At 45.5% G+C, this 19,945-nt stretch overlaps 1 protein-coding gene across 6 annotated transcripts in view; it reads right to left on the bottom strand.

Annotated features, from left to right (window-relative positions):
* The window catches only part of IGSF9B (immunoglobulin superfamily member 9B), a 117,962-nt gene that overhangs the window by 56,172 nt on the left and 41,845 nt on the right, over positions 1-19,945 (bottom strand). For all 6 annotated transcript variants that reach the window (XR_014558319.1, XM_083714312.1, XM_083714313.1 and 3 more), the window contains exons 3-5: positions 17,619-17,765; positions 6,883-7,034; positions 3,062-3,179 (exon numbers count right to left, since the gene is read on the bottom strand). Coding sequence is in view for 5 of the 6 variants with exons in the window: in XM_083714312.1 (XP_083570438.1) it covers positions 3,062-3,179; positions 6,883-7,034; positions 17,619-17,765 (417 nt within the window). In the remaining variant the exon portion in view is untranslated. The remainder of the gene's footprint in view (positions 1-3,061; positions 3,180-6,882; positions 7,035-17,618; positions 17,766-19,945) is intronic.

Here is a 19,945-nt window from a genome sequence, read left to right as displayed (position 1 = left end):
CACTCCTGAAGAGCTGCAGGACAAAACTCAGTGGTAGAGCATCTTCTTTGCATGCATAAAGTCCCAGGTTCAGTCCCCAGCATCTCCAGCTAGGGCTGAGAATGCCTCCTGTCTGAAACCCTGAAGAGCAACTGCGAGTAAGTAGAGAGAGTGTTGAGCAAGATGAGCCAAGCGTCTGACTACATACAAGGAAGCTTCCTGTGTTCCTGGGAGGTGAGGACACGCCGCAACATTTTGTTGCAGCATGATGCAGATCTTTGGGCACTCCAAAGCATACCCACAATGCAACTTATCACTGCTCCAAAATGTTACCCTCCAAATGGAGCAATGAGTCTTCGCAAGGGGCTGCACCTCAGTGGCTGAGCGTGTTCTTTGAAATCAGAACATTTAAATCGTCTCTGGCTTGGAATGGCCACTGATGCAGATCTGCTGCAAGTCAAGAACAGACAGCATGAGTCACAGGACACTGTGGCCTCATCCACTGGCCAGTGAACCCAGAATAGCCTGAGCCCTTCCAAGAAAATATGCCATAAGCAAGGGTAGGACAAGGGTTGCAGGTGGCCTCACATATTGACCCGGAGGACTGACAGCTGGGGGAACATAAAATGTCATCTCTCTTCCCCTAAGGGGTCTCCCATCAGAACCCACTAGCTGTTCTCTGTATTACTGCCAAAAGAAACCAGGGGAAGAGAAGCAGCCTGTGCTCTTCTGGATCGGTAATAATCTGCAGAATTATATCTCCCTTCTATATTTCTTTTGCTCTTTCTGTTCCCTCCCTGTTTTTAAAATGGTGATGCTGCAAACTCGAACCGCAAGCTGCCCCAGCTCTTAAAGAACAGGAGCAACCCAACTGCAACAATAAAAATCAATGCACAGACAAATCCAGCTCGCAGAACAGCTGTTAAGCAAGCAGGAGGAAGGGAGCGGGAAGGGAAGTTAATACTATTGATGCAGACACAGGAAATCAATGCAAAACGATCCCCCTCTCCCCTCAAGGCAAGGCCAAGGCTGCCAGTTTGGGCTCCACCTGCCTTCTGCGAAACCTTTTGTCTCCCATGCAGGACAAGGAGGCATCAGGCCTCTGCTCTTTTACACACACACACACAAACATCCGACCCACTGCTCCTCTTTTGCATTCCTGGGGTTCTTCAGCTGAGCTAGCAGCCTTCAGCACTTTTTAGATGTCTGAGGTCTGGACTTAATGCTCTTGTTTATTTATTGATGGCATTGTGGAGGGGGTCTTTTTTTTAATGGGGAGTTGGGAAAGAGGCTCATCTCACTGGCTGAAGGTTATGTGGCCACTTGCTCAGGGTCACCTTCAACAGACGCAGCCGTTAACTATTCTTTTAGCAGGAGGCACTAAGAAAAGTCTAGGAAGCACAAGTGGGGAGGCCGGTTGGACTCCATCTCCCATCCTCCCCAGTGAGCATGGCTAATGGTCAGGGATGATGGGAGTCTTAGTCCAGCAATGATTGGAAGGCTGCAGGTTCCCCCACCTGTGCCAGAGAGCACATAGGAAGAAAGGGTGGACGATGCTAACTCAGAATCAAAACTGCAAAAGCCTTTGTGGCCAAGACTTTTGGGGAAGCAGCAAGCCTCTCTCTACATAAAATGGCACATTGTACAAATATGCACGTGCAATTTCCTGTCTGAAAAATACAGGACCACGAAGAATCAGGGCTGAAAGGCAGATTCCACATACAGTCCAATTGCAACACTGTCCCCAAACCAGCATTTTACTTCTCTACACAGGAGTAAATAAGAACCACCTACGTATATGATTTTTAAAATATAGACATGGAGATACAATTTAGGGGGGTGGTCTCAGCCTCCTCTCTCTCCTTAACTCAGCCTCTTCATTAACCCTCAGTACCATCCAGCCATCACGCTAGCATGTGAAGGGACAACCAACCACTGGGTTTTGATAGACAGATGTTTGGAAGAATTACAAAATGAGTTTTGGGGGGAGGAGGAGTATCAAATTTCAATAGTATATATATATATTTCTATGAATCCCTTTTTTGCATTTTTGTAAAATTAGATTTATATGCCGCACTTTATCAGAAAATCTTAGGGCAGTTCACAAGAGAAAAACACAAATAGTTAAAACCAGTGCTTTTTCTGGGGGGGACGCAGGGGGACGCATACCCCTAAACATTTTGTGAATCTTTGAACTTTTGTCCATTTACTGTATTTATTTTTCCCGATCTGAACTATAAAATGTTGATTTTCTTGAGTCAAAATGAGAGTACCCCTAAACATTTTTAAGGGGGGGAGAGCACTGGTTAAAACAGAAACATTGCACTCCTGTTGCAGGCCATTGCACACCTTGGTGTTTGTGCAACTCTGCTCCTCCCTTATTTCTCATATTATATGCAACCCACCATGCAGAGGGCATGGTGGGGCAGCAGCACTCACCTGAACTCCCAACAGCTGAGTCACTGCTGAGTACTAGGAAGGTTGGCGCTGTGCAAACATGGTACGCTGACCTCTCTGCCACCTCTCCTCTCCCAGTAACCAGCAATGACCCGGCTGTAAAGGGTTCAGGGGAGCGGCACAACCATGCCATCCACACCTGCTGTAAGTTCATGCTTAAAGAGAATCGCAGGGCAGAGGAGGAAGCCGCTGTTCGTGCCATGAAACAGAAAAGCCAGCTCACAAAGTTTACCAAACCCAGAAGAACAGTCTCCATCCGTTAGCCACTAAGGCATTTCTCTAGCGACTTCAATCGTACACTAGGCAACAACTCCTAAACAACTCAGGTTTGAGTGGATTCCTAAACATAATAAACAATGAAGCCATTGCACAGGGTCATACAGGACAAAAAGCGAAATATAAGACCTAAAACAAATATAATTAAGTAAAATATGCTGCTGAAGCAAGCATCAGTTGTAGCACCAAATGGATACCCCCAGCTGCTGCTGGACTGCAACTCCCATCATCCCTGCCTAGTGGCCATGCTGGCTGGGCCTGATGGAAGTTTGAGTCTGGCAATGTCTCTAGAGCACCAGGTTGCACACTCCTGTTCTAGGGAGCCCATAAGGACTCTCCAGCTAGTTACCTTGGACAAGCAAGCGGGTAGTGTGCACAGCCTCTCCCTGGATGCTATAAGCCCGGCAGGTGTAAGCGCCCCGGTCATCCCGACTAATGGAAACAACAGTCAGACTCCCATCACTAACCTGAAGAGGAAGAAAAAAAAGAGAATGAAAGTTTGTCACCCAAAACCATTGCAGCTACAAACATATGCATGCACACACACATACACACCCCAGCTAAACCTATGTGCAGCATTAACTGCATGCTTTCATTCCTTCCCAATGCAAATAGCAGCTTCAGAGGGGCATTTTTTTGACAGGCAGGGGAGGAAAGTGTTAAAACACCACCTCCCTGATCATCACCATCACTCCCACAATGGCTGCTATTTGCATTTCTAATAAATATGCATCTGGACCATTTCTAGCTGGTCCCAAACACCCACACCCACACCCTAGTTTCCTATACCAGAAAACATGAATCACATATTAATGACTTTGACACAATCTAGTTCAATTTTGTATCCTGCATGAAAATGGAAAATTGTTCAGTGGCTCCTCCATCAACCCATGGATAACTATAGTAAGACTTACAATGGACACCATGTACTGAATAGCTAAATCAACACTGTACCTCTAAGTTCTTGTTCATCATCACCCCATCTTTCCTGCAAGGTGGCATACATGCCCCCCACATTTTACAATCACAGCAACCCTGAGAGGTAGGTGAGGCTAAGATGAGGTGACTTGGCCCAAAACACTCAATGAGCTGTATGACTGAGGATTTGAACTCTGGTCTCCCAGGTCCTAGTCCAGCACTCTAACCAACAGAGGAAAAAGTGGGAGACACAAATGGAAATAACTCTTACCTTTGTACTGTTGGCTACATTCCTGCCAAGTAAGCACCAGAGGTTTCTGCACAGAAACACACACACACACCCCCTCCATCCAGGCAAGCAATAGGAATGATCGCATTTGAAGAACACATTCCAGGCATGCAAAAGCAATCAAGGAGTGCATGGATGAAGCAGGACCAGGGAGGGGTGGAGCATGGGGAGAGGAGGTGGAGTTTAGAGAAAGTCCCAAGGGCCAGACAGAAAAGGCTAGAGGCCTGCTTTTGGCCCCCGGAGTGTGAGGTTGCGCCCTCCCGCATCATTTTAGTTATTCATTTTTTTATTTAACAATATGTATACAGTGTTTGATTGTAAGGAAACCTCCAAGCAGTTGACAAAAACATGAAACATTAAAGTGATCAATAAAAACACAGTTAAAAACATGAAGATAAAACCAACAGCAGCTAAGAAGACATAAAACACACATAACTTTCTAATTTCTTTTTTTAATGAATTTTTATTAATTTACATCAAAAGAAAAAACAAACAAAAACATATTAGTTTCACATCAAAATTTCACAACATATTCCTTTTTGGGACTTCCTCCAGCTTATCCGTAAATCATCCGTAGTTATAATTTAAGTTGCACATTTCTTAATTTTGTATTGACATTGTTAATATCTTTCTTTCTATTCCCTTTAGACAATATTTCATAGTCTTTCACAGTGCTTCTTTAAATCCCGTTAGCGTTATCTGTCCCTCACTTATATGTTCCAGATATTCCACAAATTTGTGGCATAACTTTCTAATTTCAACCCATGTGTAACTGTATTCATTCTATGTGCCTATCTTACAGTTTAGCTTTTCGTATTTTAATCTTCATCCATCATTATAATTATTCCCCCTGTTTTATACATGTTAAAGAATGAAATAAAGAAACCCACACATGTAGGTTCTGCAGGTCTGGACAGGCTTGCTGAAACAAACAAAATATGTTTTATGTGGGCACCCAAATGAGTACAGCGGAGGCACCTGCTGATGTCAATAGGCAGGGAGTTCCAAAGTGTGGGTGCTGCCACACATAAAGATCAATTTCTTACACGTGTGGAATGAATATTAGGGGGCACCTGAGCCCCTTTCTGAATGGGGATATGATAATCCCACCTCATCCTGCCATAACACACTATGAGCAGCCTAGCCCACTGCAGGGTCACTTAAGCTACCATACTTTTATTCCCACGTTGCTTTGTTTAGTGCAAGTGTGAAGTGAGCACACAGGCAATGCATGCATTATTTCCTCCACCTTTGATCCATCCTCTTCCACCCCGCTGCCAACGCGAAGCTTCATTTCACTTCACCCTTCCATTTCAGCTCATTAACAAATGACTCCTAATTATTCTCATTGGTGCCAGTACCAATTCCAATGCCTGATTTGCCAATTACAATTCATACAGATTGAATTCCTGGCTGAGCAAAGGACAGAGGCTTTTCGGGGGGGGGGGGAGAGCATTTATGAGAAAGGATGAAACAGGGTGGTCCCCTCTGTGAGATTTTGATGAGTTGCATGATAGAGCTTTGCACCCCGTGGGGCGGATGTCACAGCTTAAGACAGCAAACATGACATATTTAGAAATGCATAGTGTGTTTTTTTTTATTTTAAAAAACCGAAAACAGTAAAAGGGTGTTCAGTGCCACAGGCACTGCTAATTGATGTGTGAATCCTTCCCAATTTGGGAATTGCATTTCAGAAGGTTCTCAGGACAATAAGTCCATGAATGTCAGCTGGTAAATACTTGCAAATCCAATAGCGGTACCCTGTGGCCATCCAGGGGTTAAATGTACTGTTTGCTTGGAATCACAAGATCAGGAGAGTTATCAAGCACCTGCCATGTATAGGTAGGTAGGTAATATGGCTGGCAAATTTATTTGCCTTACTGGTGAAGCTGACAGAGAACCTCTCTTGCAATTTCCCCTAATACACCAAACTTCAGTGGTTCTGTGCCTAATGCTTTGGAAGCGAAAACAGAGCCATCCAAAAAGAGAAAACAGGATGTTGGACAAGACATGACCCCTCTCATGTTCTTACATTAGCCCAGTACGGCACGCTCGGATCACCAGCAGCTCTCCAAGCCTCATCCTGGGTTCTTTCCTAGCCATCCCACCCACATTCCATTGAATGTGGTGATGCCAGAAATTGTACCTCCCTACATAAGGCATGGGACGCGGGTGGCGCTGTGGGTTAAACCACAGAGCCTAGGACTTGCCGATCAGAAGGTCAGCGGTTTGAATCCCCGCAACGGGGTGAGCTCCCGTTGCTCGGTCTCTGCTCCTGCCAACCTAGCAGTTCGAAAGCACGTCAAAATGCAAGTAGATAAATAGGTACCACTCCAGCAGGAAGGTAAACGGCGTTTCCGTGCGTTGCTCTGGTTTGCCAGAAGCAGCTTAGTCATGCTGGCCACATGACCCGGAAGCTGTACGCTGGCTCCCTTGGCCAATAAAGCAAGATGAGCGCCGCAACCCCAGAGTCGGCCACGACTGGACCTAATGGTCAGGGGTCCCTTTACCTTTACATTATGCATGCAGAGTATTTCCTCCATCCTTGAGCCATGGGGCCCTTTCTGAGCATGACCTTAAAAAGGTAAAGGTACCCCTGCCCGTAGGGGCCAGTCTTGCCAGACTCTGGGGTTGTGCGCCCATCTCACTCAAGAGGCCAGGGGCCAGCGCTGTCCGAAGACACTTCCGGGTCACGTGGCCAGTGTGACATCGCTGCTCTGGCGAGCCAGAGCTGCACACGAAACGCCGTTTACCTTCCCGCTAGAAAGCAGTCCCTATTTATCTACTTGCACCTGAGGGTGCTTTCGAACTGCTAGGTTGGCAGGCGCTGGGACTGAGCAACGGGAGCGCACCCCGCCGCGGGGATTCGAACCGCCGACCTTTCAATCGGCAAGCCCTAGGCGCTGAGGCTTTTACCCACAGCGCCACCCGCGTCCCGAGCATGACCTTACCTGATACCTTACCTGATATTTATTGTTGGCACCTAAGAGGTCCCCCTCTTTCAGCCAGGTGACGGTTGGCTTAGGGTTCCCGAAAGCCATGCAGGTGAGTGTAATGCTGCCGCCTTCCTTCGCCTCTACGTATTGGGGGGGAGTTTCTGTGAAGGTGGGGGGAGCTGCCAAGGAGATTGGAGAAAAACAAGACATGAGAAAGATGATGGCACACGCCCTGGCCACACATTCCGAATCTGCTTGAACTTGAGCATTGCTGGCCTACAAACCCTTTGCAAATGAAACATGGTTCTCTTGACCCACACATAGGTATGGATGTATCATACCTATGTGACTTTTATAAACTTTGTTCTGTCCTGTATCCAATTTAATCTGCTATTTCTTCTTGGGGAGGGTAAGAAAAATACACATTGAATTATTTTTTTCTTTGACATATTTTCCCACATTCAAAGTGCATTTTGGTAATATCATTTGACCGAAGAACTTCAAAGGCATGTGAAATCCAAAGGAGGGGCTGTGTTCTGATCCGCACAACAGATGGGGGGGTGGATCAGGTCTGTTAGCATCAGGTCTGTTATCCATTCCCCCACAAAATGGATTTTGTCAAGCATCCTTTTACCTGTACAGGCTTCAGACAACGTCCCAAGAGTAAGTAAAAGCATACAGTAAATAGCTAAAGAGTGAACAACTGGAAAGTGGATTTTATATAAGGTTCTATCCAAATTTTAGATAAAGGTTCTGCACACCTTCCAGCTTGTCAATATCCTTCTTAAACTGTGGTGCCGAGAACTGAACACAGGACTCCATTTGGGGTCTAACCAAGGAGGGTAGCAAGAACTATTCTTCACAAGGCACACACACAAAGAGCCTTGTGGCACTAGACTAACAGATGGCATGTCTTTGTGGATTTGAGACTATTTCAGACACATGAAGTGTTATGCTCGGTTGGCAGATACCTTATTTATATATACATACACATTCATATGCAGAGAGAATATATTTTATAAGGAGTGTGACCAAAAGGCTATGAAATGCACGAAGCGTTGTTTGCAACATTTCTATGCAAAACACTTAACTATACATTCAAGCAAGTGCAATGACCATTTGCAGTGGCCATTTTGGCTAATTTGAAGTATGAAAGGAACACCCTCTCCATCAAATACAGGAAAATCTGCCTGCATTACTCCGGGACCCATTCACCCCACCATTGTAGGAAAGCTATCAAAATGCACAGATGCACCACAGTGCAGATAACTAATCTGCCTTTTGATTAAACAGGCTCCGGCAGAATTATAATATAGGCCTAATCATAAATAGCTGTTAATTCCAATTTTCTAAGAAGGCATTCCAGCAATTTCAATTGACTCTGAAAAGAACTGATTTTTGGGTAACCACCCCCAGAAAACGTTGCTTATTTTCTGAAAAGAAAAAAATTAACTAGGCTAATGTGCTCAGGGTGGAGGGGTGAGAGAGGGTGGGGAGAGAATAATAATGTATGAATTATAAATTCTTAAGAACGCGAATTCTACTTATATTGCACTGTTGGACCTGGAGGATTAAGTCTGCAATAAGGTTATTTAAAAACCAGGGTTTTTTAAAATTAAGTGTCCAGAGTCATATGTAGAGGAATGGCAGATTCCTTAGAACCGGAGACATCTCACTGATGTGAAGATGCTGTAGATATATCTGATTTGCAGTTTCCAATGTGAATTATCCACACTGCCAAATGCCACCCAGGGGGCAAAACCTTAGGAGTTGGCTGGACTGAAAGCCTTTTCTGAACAGAACTAAATCCCACTGAATTATGGAAGGCTGTGGACCAATCCTGGGAAGAGGCTCCCAGGCAGTAAAAAGGTGGCATGTGGGATATTTTGCCACTCCTTTGATAAGCCACAAATCTCAAGGCAGAGATCTAATGTGGCTCAGAGCCAACCCAGAGCCCTGGGTTCACCTGCTCATATGGGCTGGGGAGCTTCATGCCTTGGGAGCTGGATGTGGCCTTCAGGGTGTCTCTTTCTGTCCCTTAGGACTCTTACTTACTTACTTACTTACTTACTTACGTACTTATTTAACTTTCGCGTAACGCTACATCATGAAAATATATCAAAGTGGTTTATAGCAATAAAACCATGCAGTAGAAGCATCAGGAAGTTAAAAGCAAAACAAAACAATGTTGAAAATGAACACCAGTAAACCACTGTAGAAGGATGTATTCTCAATTGCCCGTCTAGGCCTGGCAGAAAGGGAAAGTGATCAGCTTAGGATTTCTCCATGTTACCAAACAAACCTCATGTGGGAAATAGTCAATGATGTTCCTGCAGATGACCTCAGTGAACAAGCTGGGATTGAAGGGCCCACGAAATATCTCTTCCCAAAATGCCTCCTCAGGCTACATATCCCTCTTCCCAGGTCACACCGTTCACTGATCTCTACCTTCTGCAGGTGTTTTTGATGACTGGAAAGTGCCCTTGAACTGCGACTATTCTTCACGTTGGCCTGAACGAATGCTGGAGGAGCGCATGTGTAGGTGTGTGCCTGTAAAACATTTTACTTTTGCATGGTTGAATGTGGCCCTTGGGTTGAAAAAGGTTCCCCCAGCCTTCATCTGGGGTCTCTGATGAGGTGAGGAGGCAAGATTATGAAGATTATGCCCCCTTCCTCTGCCCAAAGCCTTAAGGTATGTACTAAGAGGTCTAATCACAGCAGTTCTCTCTAAGGGTGCCCGCCAGGGACTGAAGAATCTATCTCCGTTTCTGACATTCATTCCAGACTGGCAGAGCAAAACTCCAGAACTCTGCAGCCCAGAACCAAGTAAATCTGCCCACCTCACATACAAAGACCGCCATAGACAATTACCTCAGCATCTTAAGGCACATTGTTTTGTAGATGTTGCAGCAACATGACACTGGAATCAGAGGCTGACAACTTTACCATGCAGACAGCCGTAGATGTAAGGCCTTTGAAATTTTGTTGTGTGGTTTTGAAAGCTATCCTATGCCATGAAGAAACAGGGGAAAGGGTTTGTAATACCCATAAGCATTCTGGCAATTGTAGGTTTTCTCTTACACATCTTGGTGAGTGAAAGCAACTTGAGATGTTAGCCCCAGCTTTAAAAGGAAGGTTGCTGTTGGGAGGGGACAAAACCCCCCATTTGGGCTCTCAGCAAGCATTAGGAACATCATTAGCCCTTAAATACAATGCCACAGAATTCCAACCTTGCCATCCCACCCCCATCCCTTGGGGCAACTGAACCAGACACAAGTTAGTTAGGTTTTTTTTTGCGATTCATTAACTCCCCACAATGCAGCCAGACTGGTGGGTTTCATTCTTTCCAGCCCACAATGTTGCAGTGTTGCAAGCTGCCAGCGACATGGCCCAGGAAGTGTTAAACAAAAACGAAATCCCAGCCACACTGGAAATGGTTTGAACATTTCATTCTCAGAAAACACACACCCCAAAAGATGGTAACGTAAAAGTCTCAAGGTCACGGCTTATGCAGGAAAAGATTTGCTCTTCGTGCTGCTAACAATGGCAAACCAAAAGAAAAAAGGAAGAAAAGAAAGAAACCCTAAGGATGATATTCCAATTAAGGCTGAGCTAAAGGTTCCCTTTGGGGGGCAAAAAGAGAGGAGAAAATTCTTACTTTTTAACAGTGTTTTGCTGTCTTCTATTTTGCAGCAGCAATGTTCCTTTGGGTGCTTGTAACCCCCCCTTTTTTTAAAGGCTGTTTAGAAATCCGTTCCATTATGACATATTGTCATTCCAAGGGGATTTCTTTTTATTTTTTTGGTGAGGCGGGGCGAATGGGAGTGCTGCTGCCATCCACAAGATTATTCATTTAATTAAGAAATTTATATATAGTGCTTCATCAAAAGGCCACGGGGAGCTTTGCAATATAGCAATATGACAAACAACACAACATACATGCATAATGTAATATACATAAAATACAAGAAAATATGGATACAAACCATAGTATGCATTTGTGGCAAATTATTCATAAATTATTTCAGTCATTCACCCAAAAACCTGTTGGAAGAGGTGTGTCTTCACCCATTTCCTAAAAGAAGCAGCTATGTGCTCAGATGCACCTCAGTGGGCAACGCAAGAGGCAGACCACTGAAAAGGCCCTTCCAGGGACTTCATCCTGTGTAGGGACCAACACCTTCACCCTATTTTGCACCCATTTGGGGACCCATGCTGGAAAATCACCCAGATACCCAGATAGAGATAGAGATTACAAATAGAGATAGAGATAGAGATACACACACACACACACACACACACACACACACACACACACCATTTTACCAATTGCAAATGAGGTGCAGAATTGGAGGTTCAGTCCCAACTGCTATAGGATGGTTTTATACTATGTTGCTCCTCTCCTTTCTAGGCTATCTATAATCTATATCTCTATCTATATCTATATCCATATCTCTTCCTTATACCGAAGTCAGACCTATAGTTCACCTAGCCCTCTTCTAATTCCCCAGGGTTTCAGGAAGGCATTTATCTGAGACCCAGCATCCCTTATTTGGAGATGATAGAAAGTGAAGTTCATCTCTGCCACTGAGATATGCATGCAGGCGCTCACCATCTTCTGAAGCCACGGCCCTGGGGATGGCAACTCCCAGCAGGAACTGGTGAGAGGGGGAAAGGGAGAGCTCTGAATTCCACATCCCATTACAAATCTTCAAATGGAAGCCTGGGTTATGGTGAGGTCTGCTCCTACCATCAGCCAACCCTCCCCACCGGTTCTCACTACCTCCCCCTCCCAGCAAGTGAACCTCTATGAAGGGGGAGTGTAACCACACCTAGTTTGCTGGGAGAGCCAGGAGATGCCTTTCAGGCCTCTGCTTAAGAGGAGTCCTGCTGGATCACGCCAAAGGTCCACCTTTGGTCCAGAATCCTGTTATCACTGTGACCAACCAGATTCCGCAAGTGGGGAGGCTGCGAGCCAGAATAAAGTGCAACAGCGCTCTTCCCACTCAACTTGAAAACCGTGTTCCATCTTTTCCTGTTGGGATTCAGAGGGGTTGTAGTTTCCTAGCTTCCCAATTAAACTTCATTCAAGGGCACTGACTTAACACTTTCAATAATTTAACTTTTAAAAAGATAGAGACCTCTTGATGTTGGAAGAAGATATACGAACCAGGGAAAACAGTCAGGCAAAGCCAGCAAGCCCCATGGATGCGCTCTAGTCCTCAGCTCATTTGTTTATGTCACATTCAAAACAAAAAACAAAAAAAAGCATCCAAAATGCTGATGGGAAAATGCAGCATTGTCCAGAGCCTCCCCAAAGCACTTTACAACTCTGAAGCCTGCACTGATTATTCTGCAAGTCAGAGAATCTCTCTCTTCAGTCAGCCATGATGCAACAACAGTGCCCCTTTGTCCCAAGGTAGCGTTGCTTGATTTTCTAAGGGGTACAGCTGTCTATGATCAGTGAAAATGTTTCTATGTAGGGGGGGAATCCCAATAAAATTAGGTCTGATCAAATCCTAGTAAACTTGAAGAATTATAAATATTGTGGCTTCTGAGCATTACTGCAGTGACCTATCTAGTGAGGAAGCAGTGGCTGCATTCAACCTGGCACCACCGTAGATACGCCGTTGTCAAAATGAAAATTCAGAAGCAGCCTTTCTCCTAGCAGTGAACTACAAAGGCAGGTGTGTGGAGATCCTGTGTCCCTCTAGATGTTGCTGAGGTACAACTCCCAGCATCCCTAAAGGTAAAGGGTAAAGGGACCCCTGACCATTAGGTCCAGTCATGATCGACTCTGGGTTGCGCGCTCATCTCGCTCTATAGGCCGAGGGAGCCGGCGTTTGTCCGCAGACAGCTTCTGGCCAGCATGACTAAGCCACTTCTGGTGAACCAGAGCAGCGCACGGAAACACCCTTTACCTTCCCACCGGAGTGGTACCTATTTATCTACTTGCACTTTGACGTGTTGTCGAACTGCTAGGTTGGCAGGAGCTGGGACCGAGCAATGGAAGCTCACCCCATTGTGGGGATTCAAACCGCCAACCTTCTGATCGGCAAGTCCTAGGCTCTGTGGTTTAACCCACAGAGCCACCTCCGTTCCCCCAGCATCCCTGGCCATTGGCAATTCTGGCCAGGGCTGATGGCAGTTGTAATTCGGAAACATCTGGAGGGTCAAATGTTCACCATTCCTATCTTTCAACAAGCCCTAGAGGTCTAAACATTTTCCCAGAGGTGGCTTCCTTTTTTTAAAAAAGTGCCAGCCAAACAAATACGAAGACGTTTCCCCATCAATAGAGAGAAAAAAAGACAAAGACACACAGGGGGAGGCCTGTGATCTTTACAAAGCGGTTCCTGTTCCATTCTCTGAATTGAGACATGACAATATGCCACATTTTGCAAGACTTCAAGGCTTAGCTAATTAGAGCAATAAAATAAAATAAATGGAGCCTCTGATGTCCTTGGAGCCAAGCCTTAAAGCAAACCCCGACCCATGGTTTCATGCAGGCATAGCTCCTGAGCTTTGCCACCGCTTGCAAATCGTGCAGCTGGAACGAGAAGCAGAGTCTGCCTCAGTGAGCATGCCTCATACTTCAAGAAACACACATTCAAAGGATGCTCAGTTGAGTGCAAAGCTCTTATTAAAAGTTAACGAGGCCAAGTTGCTCATTTTCCTGGAGGTTTGTTCCTCCCATCTCCCAGGCACGTCTTTTAAGTTAGGCACAGAGCAGAGCCATTTAACGAGGTCACTCACTTTCCCCTCTCTGCTTTTCAAGGAACACTTCTGCCCCCCTTCCTGACATCGCTGATCACCCCCAAACACTGTCACAGCTTATGAAAGTTGCAGGTGACGAATCACAAGCATTAAATGCCATGTCTGAAAAGGGCATCACAAAACAGGTCTGATGCAAATATGCAGGTGAGATGCTTCAGCAGCCAGACACACCTGCAGTTTCCTCCATGGTCAACAACTCAGCTTCTTAGAAAAGGATGCACCAGCATTTTGTATCTCACCTACAGAAATGGGTTGCCAGAAAGCAGGGCAACATTCCTCAGGGAGATGGATTAGGTCCACAAGCTGCTGTTTTCCTGCTCATCCCCGCTGCTTGTTAACCCTCCAATATTGACATCCTTACCAATCCCTGATCAACACTCCTCCCTTTCACCTGATGGCATCCCTTAATGTTATTCTACTACAGGGGCAAGGGACCTTTTTCAGCCCAAGGCCAGCATTTGCTCATGAGTGACCTTCCAGGGCCCACATGTCCACAGTGAGCAGGGCCAGAGACAAAAGAACAAAGGCTCTTACCTTTGTCCAAGTGGACTATATTTTCATTCATGCAAAAGCCAGATCTTTGCATAAACATCTTTCTCCATCTTCCATGCTGGTAAGCAAGAGCCATTAGCACAGTTGAAGGATATATTGCACCTGGGCAATATCACTCAAGGAAAGACCAGTGAGGGATGGGGGCATGGCCTGAGGAGATTCCTATGGGCCACAAAGGGGTATATGGAGGGCTGCATTTGGACCATTGGTTTCCACCTCCTTGTTCTACTGAAAGCCATCTCAGCACAGGTAGCTGCTACTTTGGTCCCAACGCTAAGCAGCTCATGGGAGATGCATCAGCTCCCTGTATAACAATATGGGTCACCTCCTACAAGGCCAGTTTTAGGTAATTCCTCTCCCTCTCACTGGAACTTGGAGGCCTGGACTGCTCCTTGCCACCCACTTACAGTTTCTCAAACCTTGCCACCAGATCCCTTTTTCAGCTCCAGAACAGTCACTGAGCTCCAGCACCCAGCTACCAACAGGCTGCTGCACACCTGCTCCACCTCACTTGTCACTGCTTCTCCAAAACTTCATGCTTACCTCCATCTCCCCCTAGGATGCTATGCCTTTTTTGAACAACAGGACACTTGCACTTCCTTAATGTGCTTTTCCTCCTTGGAAGCAGGAACTGAAAGCTCTGGGAAGCAGAGGTACTTTCCATCTGTTGCTGCCATGATAACTTGGACCCCAGTCAGCTATTCACACCTAGACCTCAAGACCCTCTAACAGTAACCTTGAATCAGGAATATCCGTCTTGCAGGACCACTAGCCCTTGACTCTACTGGCACAGAATATGAGGAGGGGACTCTTTTTCTGATAATAAGGGTTTATTGTCAGACTGTGAACCCAGGCCTGGCTCCTCTCACTCAACACATTATGTATCCAGGCAGTTTGTCTTCATCAGAGGCAAGATCAACAGTTGGATGCCACTGATGAAGTACCCTTTGTTAGCTTAGGCAACTTCTTCCTGTGCAAATTCTCCTCAAAACCAGTGTGGTGTAGCAGTTTCAGCATTAGACTAGGACCTAGGATAGCATGAATCAAATCCCCACTCAGTCATAAAGCTAATAGGGTCACCTTGGGCCAATCATTGCCTCTCAGCCTAACCTACCTTACAGGGTTCTTGTCAGGCTAAAATAGGGAGAGGGAGGACCATGTTCACCACCTTGAGTTCCTTGGAGAAAAGATGGGGAGTAGAGGCAATAAAAGAACGAATTTGGCAATCAGCAAAGAGGCCTCTGGCCGCCTTCATCAGAACAAAATTGGTGGCAGCTAAGAATGAGCTGTCCATGGTCCTGCAGATCTTGACTCCACTCCTAACTGTCTACCTCCTCAAACTTCTAAGTTTCCCACATATTTATGTTGCTGTCATAGTTTCTACCACTTGGTTGAAAGTAATCCAAGGCTGAAACTTGACATTTCAGCTCTGCTAAGCCAGACAGACTCTTATAGCTACATACTGCAAAGGGGCAAGAAGGCCCATGCACCAGCCAGCAGCCTGGGGAGACATTCTCTCCCTCCCTTGCTCCCCACATGGAAGCAGCCGCGTGGGATTACCTTCTAAGATGATCCCACAGGGGGAAAAATGCCGTGGAATGCAAAGTTAATGGGAGAAAGTTCAGAAGACAAAACGAGTGCATGAAAAGCTTGCTGCTACATGATAGGAAAAGCTGAATAATTGCATTCAGGAATACAGCTGTGGTCACTTGAGCAACAGAAAAGGGATTTAGTAGTTGGGGTTACAGAGAAAATTACAGCCTCCTGTGATTTACTCTATAAATGTCAACTTGATTCAGTGTTTAGGTAGCCAAGCAATGTTACTGAACAGACATTTCACCACAGGAGGAGGGGGAGGCAGATGGATCTAACTATGTGTACAGCTCTATTCATTCTATTCTCTACTATCCTCATACCAAGGGAAGCCTCAACAGTTAGTCAGCTGTTTTAACCCCCAGTTCCTTCTCAATATATTTATCCAAGCAAAGTTTATACAAAATATAGTAGGTTATTATTAATCATATATGTATTTGGACAATAATATTTTATATATAATAACGTATGGAAATGTAATTGATTACAGTAAATATACTATATTATCTTTTTCTTATTGTATTTTTGCACTATTTCTTTCTCCATTTTCTTTCCTCTTTCGTCACTGAAATTCTTTCAATAAAATGGTAATTAATTTATTTTTTAACACCCAATTCCTTCTATTACCATCTTCACATGAACTTAAGAAGGCCTGCTGGATTAGGCCAGCAACCATTCTAGTCCAGCATCCTGTTCTCACAGTGGCAAACCAGATACCCATGGGAAACCCACAAGCAGGATTTGAGCACAAAAGCACTCTCTCTTCCTGGTGTTTCCAGCAACCAACACCAATCTTTATCATCCATGGACATCTCTAATCCTCTTTTAAAGCCATCCAAGTTGGTGGCCATGGCTGCCTCCTGGGGGAGTGAGTTTCATAGTTTAACTATGCACCAAATGAAGAAATACTTTCTTTCCCCTATCCTGAATCTTCCAACATTCAGCTTCACTGGATGTCCACAAATTCTCATGTTATAAGAGAGGAAGAAACACTTTTCTCCATCTATGTTCTCCATGACATGCATAATTTTGCAAACTTCTATCATCCCACCCTTCACTCGCCTCTTCTCTAAACCAGTGTTTCCCAACCTTGTGCCTCCAGATGTTTTTGGCCTACAACTCCCATCATCCCTAGCTAGCAAGACCAGTGGTCAGGGATGATGGGAGTTGTAGGCCAAAAACATCTGGAGGCACAAGGTTGGGAAACACTGCTCTAAACTATAAAGTCCCAAACCCTGCAACCCCTCCAAAGGGAGGAGTCTCTCCATCCCTTCAATCATTTCAGCTCCCCTTTTCTCCCTTCATTCTTATTTCCCACTCTTTGGCCACTGTGACAAGATTGTGATTTAGACTGTTCTTGGGTCGGTGTGGGTTTTGGGTGCTTGCTCCATGTGCTTTCTCTGAGTATGAAACACATGGGAGCCTCAGAGGACAATTTCAGGTCCTGTAACCAGGGGATGCAGAGAGAGGTCAAGGGAGCGCCAAGCAATTAAATGCACTTTGCGCAAGGGAGTTATTGAGCTTCTGGAATAGCTAGGTAGATAATTAGGCTTCTTTACTGATATTTATTCCAAGCAGACCCGTTGACATTAATGAACAGGACTAGGTTAATTTCAATAGGTCTACCCTGAGATAAATGTAGTTGCATTATTATACACACATATACACATCTCACATGATTGGTCCTACTTCTATAATAGGCAACAGCAGATGCTTTGATGAAAACGGAGAATTCCACGTGGTGGAACGGCATGAGAACAATTGTGTGATAGGCCACCACACATGCTTGGAAAGAGAAGAGAGTGATACAGAGCTGGCCTGGGCAAAGCAGCCCCCATACCTACCATTGACAGTGAGGTGCACCCAGCTGCCGTTGTGGAACGTGTCGTACTGCTGATCGAGCATGAGCACCTTGCACTCGTACCAGCCTTGGTCTTCGGAGCGAACCTGCTCAATGCGCAGAGATGCCTTGTCATGAAGGTTGGCACGGCCTGGAAGAGAGCCACAAGGTGGAGATCAACAGAGTTCACCAACTGAACCCAACAGAACGTGGGCAACACAAGGACGTTCAGGGCAACTACAGAGCCATATTTTGCTAGTAGGAGGAGAGTTGTGTGGGGCATTCATGGTGGTTGTGATCCCAGGTGCTTACCCACGAATGAGTAGAACACTAAACATTTTCTTCCACAGGACTTTTAAATTTTGGTTCATGGAAAATGTTCATAACAGCACCTACAAGACTCATGAATCAGCTTCAATTGTCCCTGTTTATTTATATAGGCCACACCATACATTTATAGCACTATGATACTACCGTTTTTACTTGAATGTAATGCACCCCTTTTTTGGCCAAGTTACGTCGTGAAAATTAGGCTGCACATTAGATTCGACAGCACACTACATTCAAGTAAATATGGTACATTAAACAGTTATGGCTTCCCTGAAGGACTTCTGGGAGCTGTAGCTTATTAAGGGTCTCAGAGTTGTTAGGAGACCCCTATTCATCTCCCAGACCTACAATTCCGAGAGTGGTTTAACCATCTATTCCTCTTCCCTCTTCCCAGGGACCCCTAGGAATTGTACTTTTGTAAGTAGAACAGGGATCTCCTAACGCAGGCATAGGCAAACTCGGCCCTCCAGATGTTTTGGGACTACAACTCCCATCATCCATGACCACTGGTCCTGTTACCTAGGGATGATGGGAGTTGTAGTCCCAAAACATCTGGAGGGCCGAGTTTGCCTATGCCTGTCCTAACAACTCTCAGCATCCTTAGTGAACTATAGGTTCCAGAATTCTTTGGGGAAAGCCATGACTGTTTAAAGTGATACTGCAGTGTGAATACGGCCTTAGACAACTAACACAGGCCAGGAAAGGGCATAGCTCAGTGGTGAAGCACCTGCTTTGGAAAGATCCCGAATTCAATCTCCTGGTAGGACAGGGAATATCCCTGCCTGAAACCCTGAAGATCTGCTGCCAGTCAGTGAAAGCAGTACTAAGCTAGACCAACTAATGATCTGATTCAGAATAAGGCAAAGCTCTCAGTAACTTACAAAGCAAGTTTACAACTTTTATAAATTCTATTAAATGCCCGCAGGAAGAGAAAAGCCATAACCTGGCACCAGAAAGATGTCAAGGTTGGCATCAGGCAGGCATCACTTGGAAGGGCATTCCTCAGGCAATATGTGCATGTGCAGGAGCCCTAACCATCACTGTGCAGCACCCAGCCTTCATTTCACATGCTGCCTAGATGTGCTTTGAACAGCTAATATTTGAACCTCAAGGATGCTTTTCAAGCTAACCTTTAACCACAACAGCAACCACTTTTAAGTCTGTGGAGGACAGGGCTATTGCAGAGTAACATGGTTACAGCAGTTGGAGCAGTACAGCCTCCAGCAATGTGAGCAATAGTCCTTGGGGGGCGGGGTGTCAAGCAGTATGAGAAATGGAGTAGAAAAACAACCAGAGACCTGGGAAGGCAAAGAAAAAGAAAAAGAGGAAGACAGTGAGACAGAGAGACAGAGAGAAGGAAACTCCGGGTGCTTGGTATCACAGAGACTGAGCATATTTTGGAAGAGTCCTTCTTTGGCAGCACATTTTAGGTGGTTCAGCTGCATGAACCATCCTAGTAACTCGTTTGTGTGCTACAAGCATTTGCAGCTGTGAAACACTGAAGGGCATGAATGACTCAGGGCCAGATCAGAAGTGGCAGGATCATCATTCACATGCCTTGCCCTGTTTGCATACAAGGCAAGCAAGGGTGGGAGGGTCTTATGGTTGCAGAAAGAGGAGCATGCAAGAAAAGGCTGAAGAATCCGCCCCCACTCCATAGCTCCTTTCCCAGCTTTGATATCAGAAGTGAGCTGGGAAGGGGAGAGGGAGAGTGCCTGGAGAAACAGATTAAGGGTTAGAGGGAAGGGACAGGGGAAAGTTCAGCACCCCTGACCCACATTCTCCTGCTGATGTAAGACACGCAACCCCATCATCCCCTGCTTTATAAAGGAATGAGACAGGGGCAACGTGGATGGGGAGAAACTGTGTCCATCACTGCTGCATCTTGTTTAGACACCAGAGCCCCTAGTTTCCAGGAAAAAGCTCAGGGAAATTCCTGCATCTCGAGATGCATCAATGGGGTGGGGGGGGGGGGGAGAGAGAGAGAGAGAGAGAGAGAGA

Source organism: Podarcis gaigeae, assembly GCF_964106915.1.
Source record: "Podarcis gaigeae genome assembly, chromosome: 15".
NCBI lineage: Eukaryota > Metazoa > Chordata > Lepidosauria > Squamata > Lacertidae > Podarcis > Podarcis gaigeae.
The sequence above is the reverse complement of the archived record's forward strand: the minus strand, read 5'-3'. Positions and strand labels throughout refer to the sequence as shown.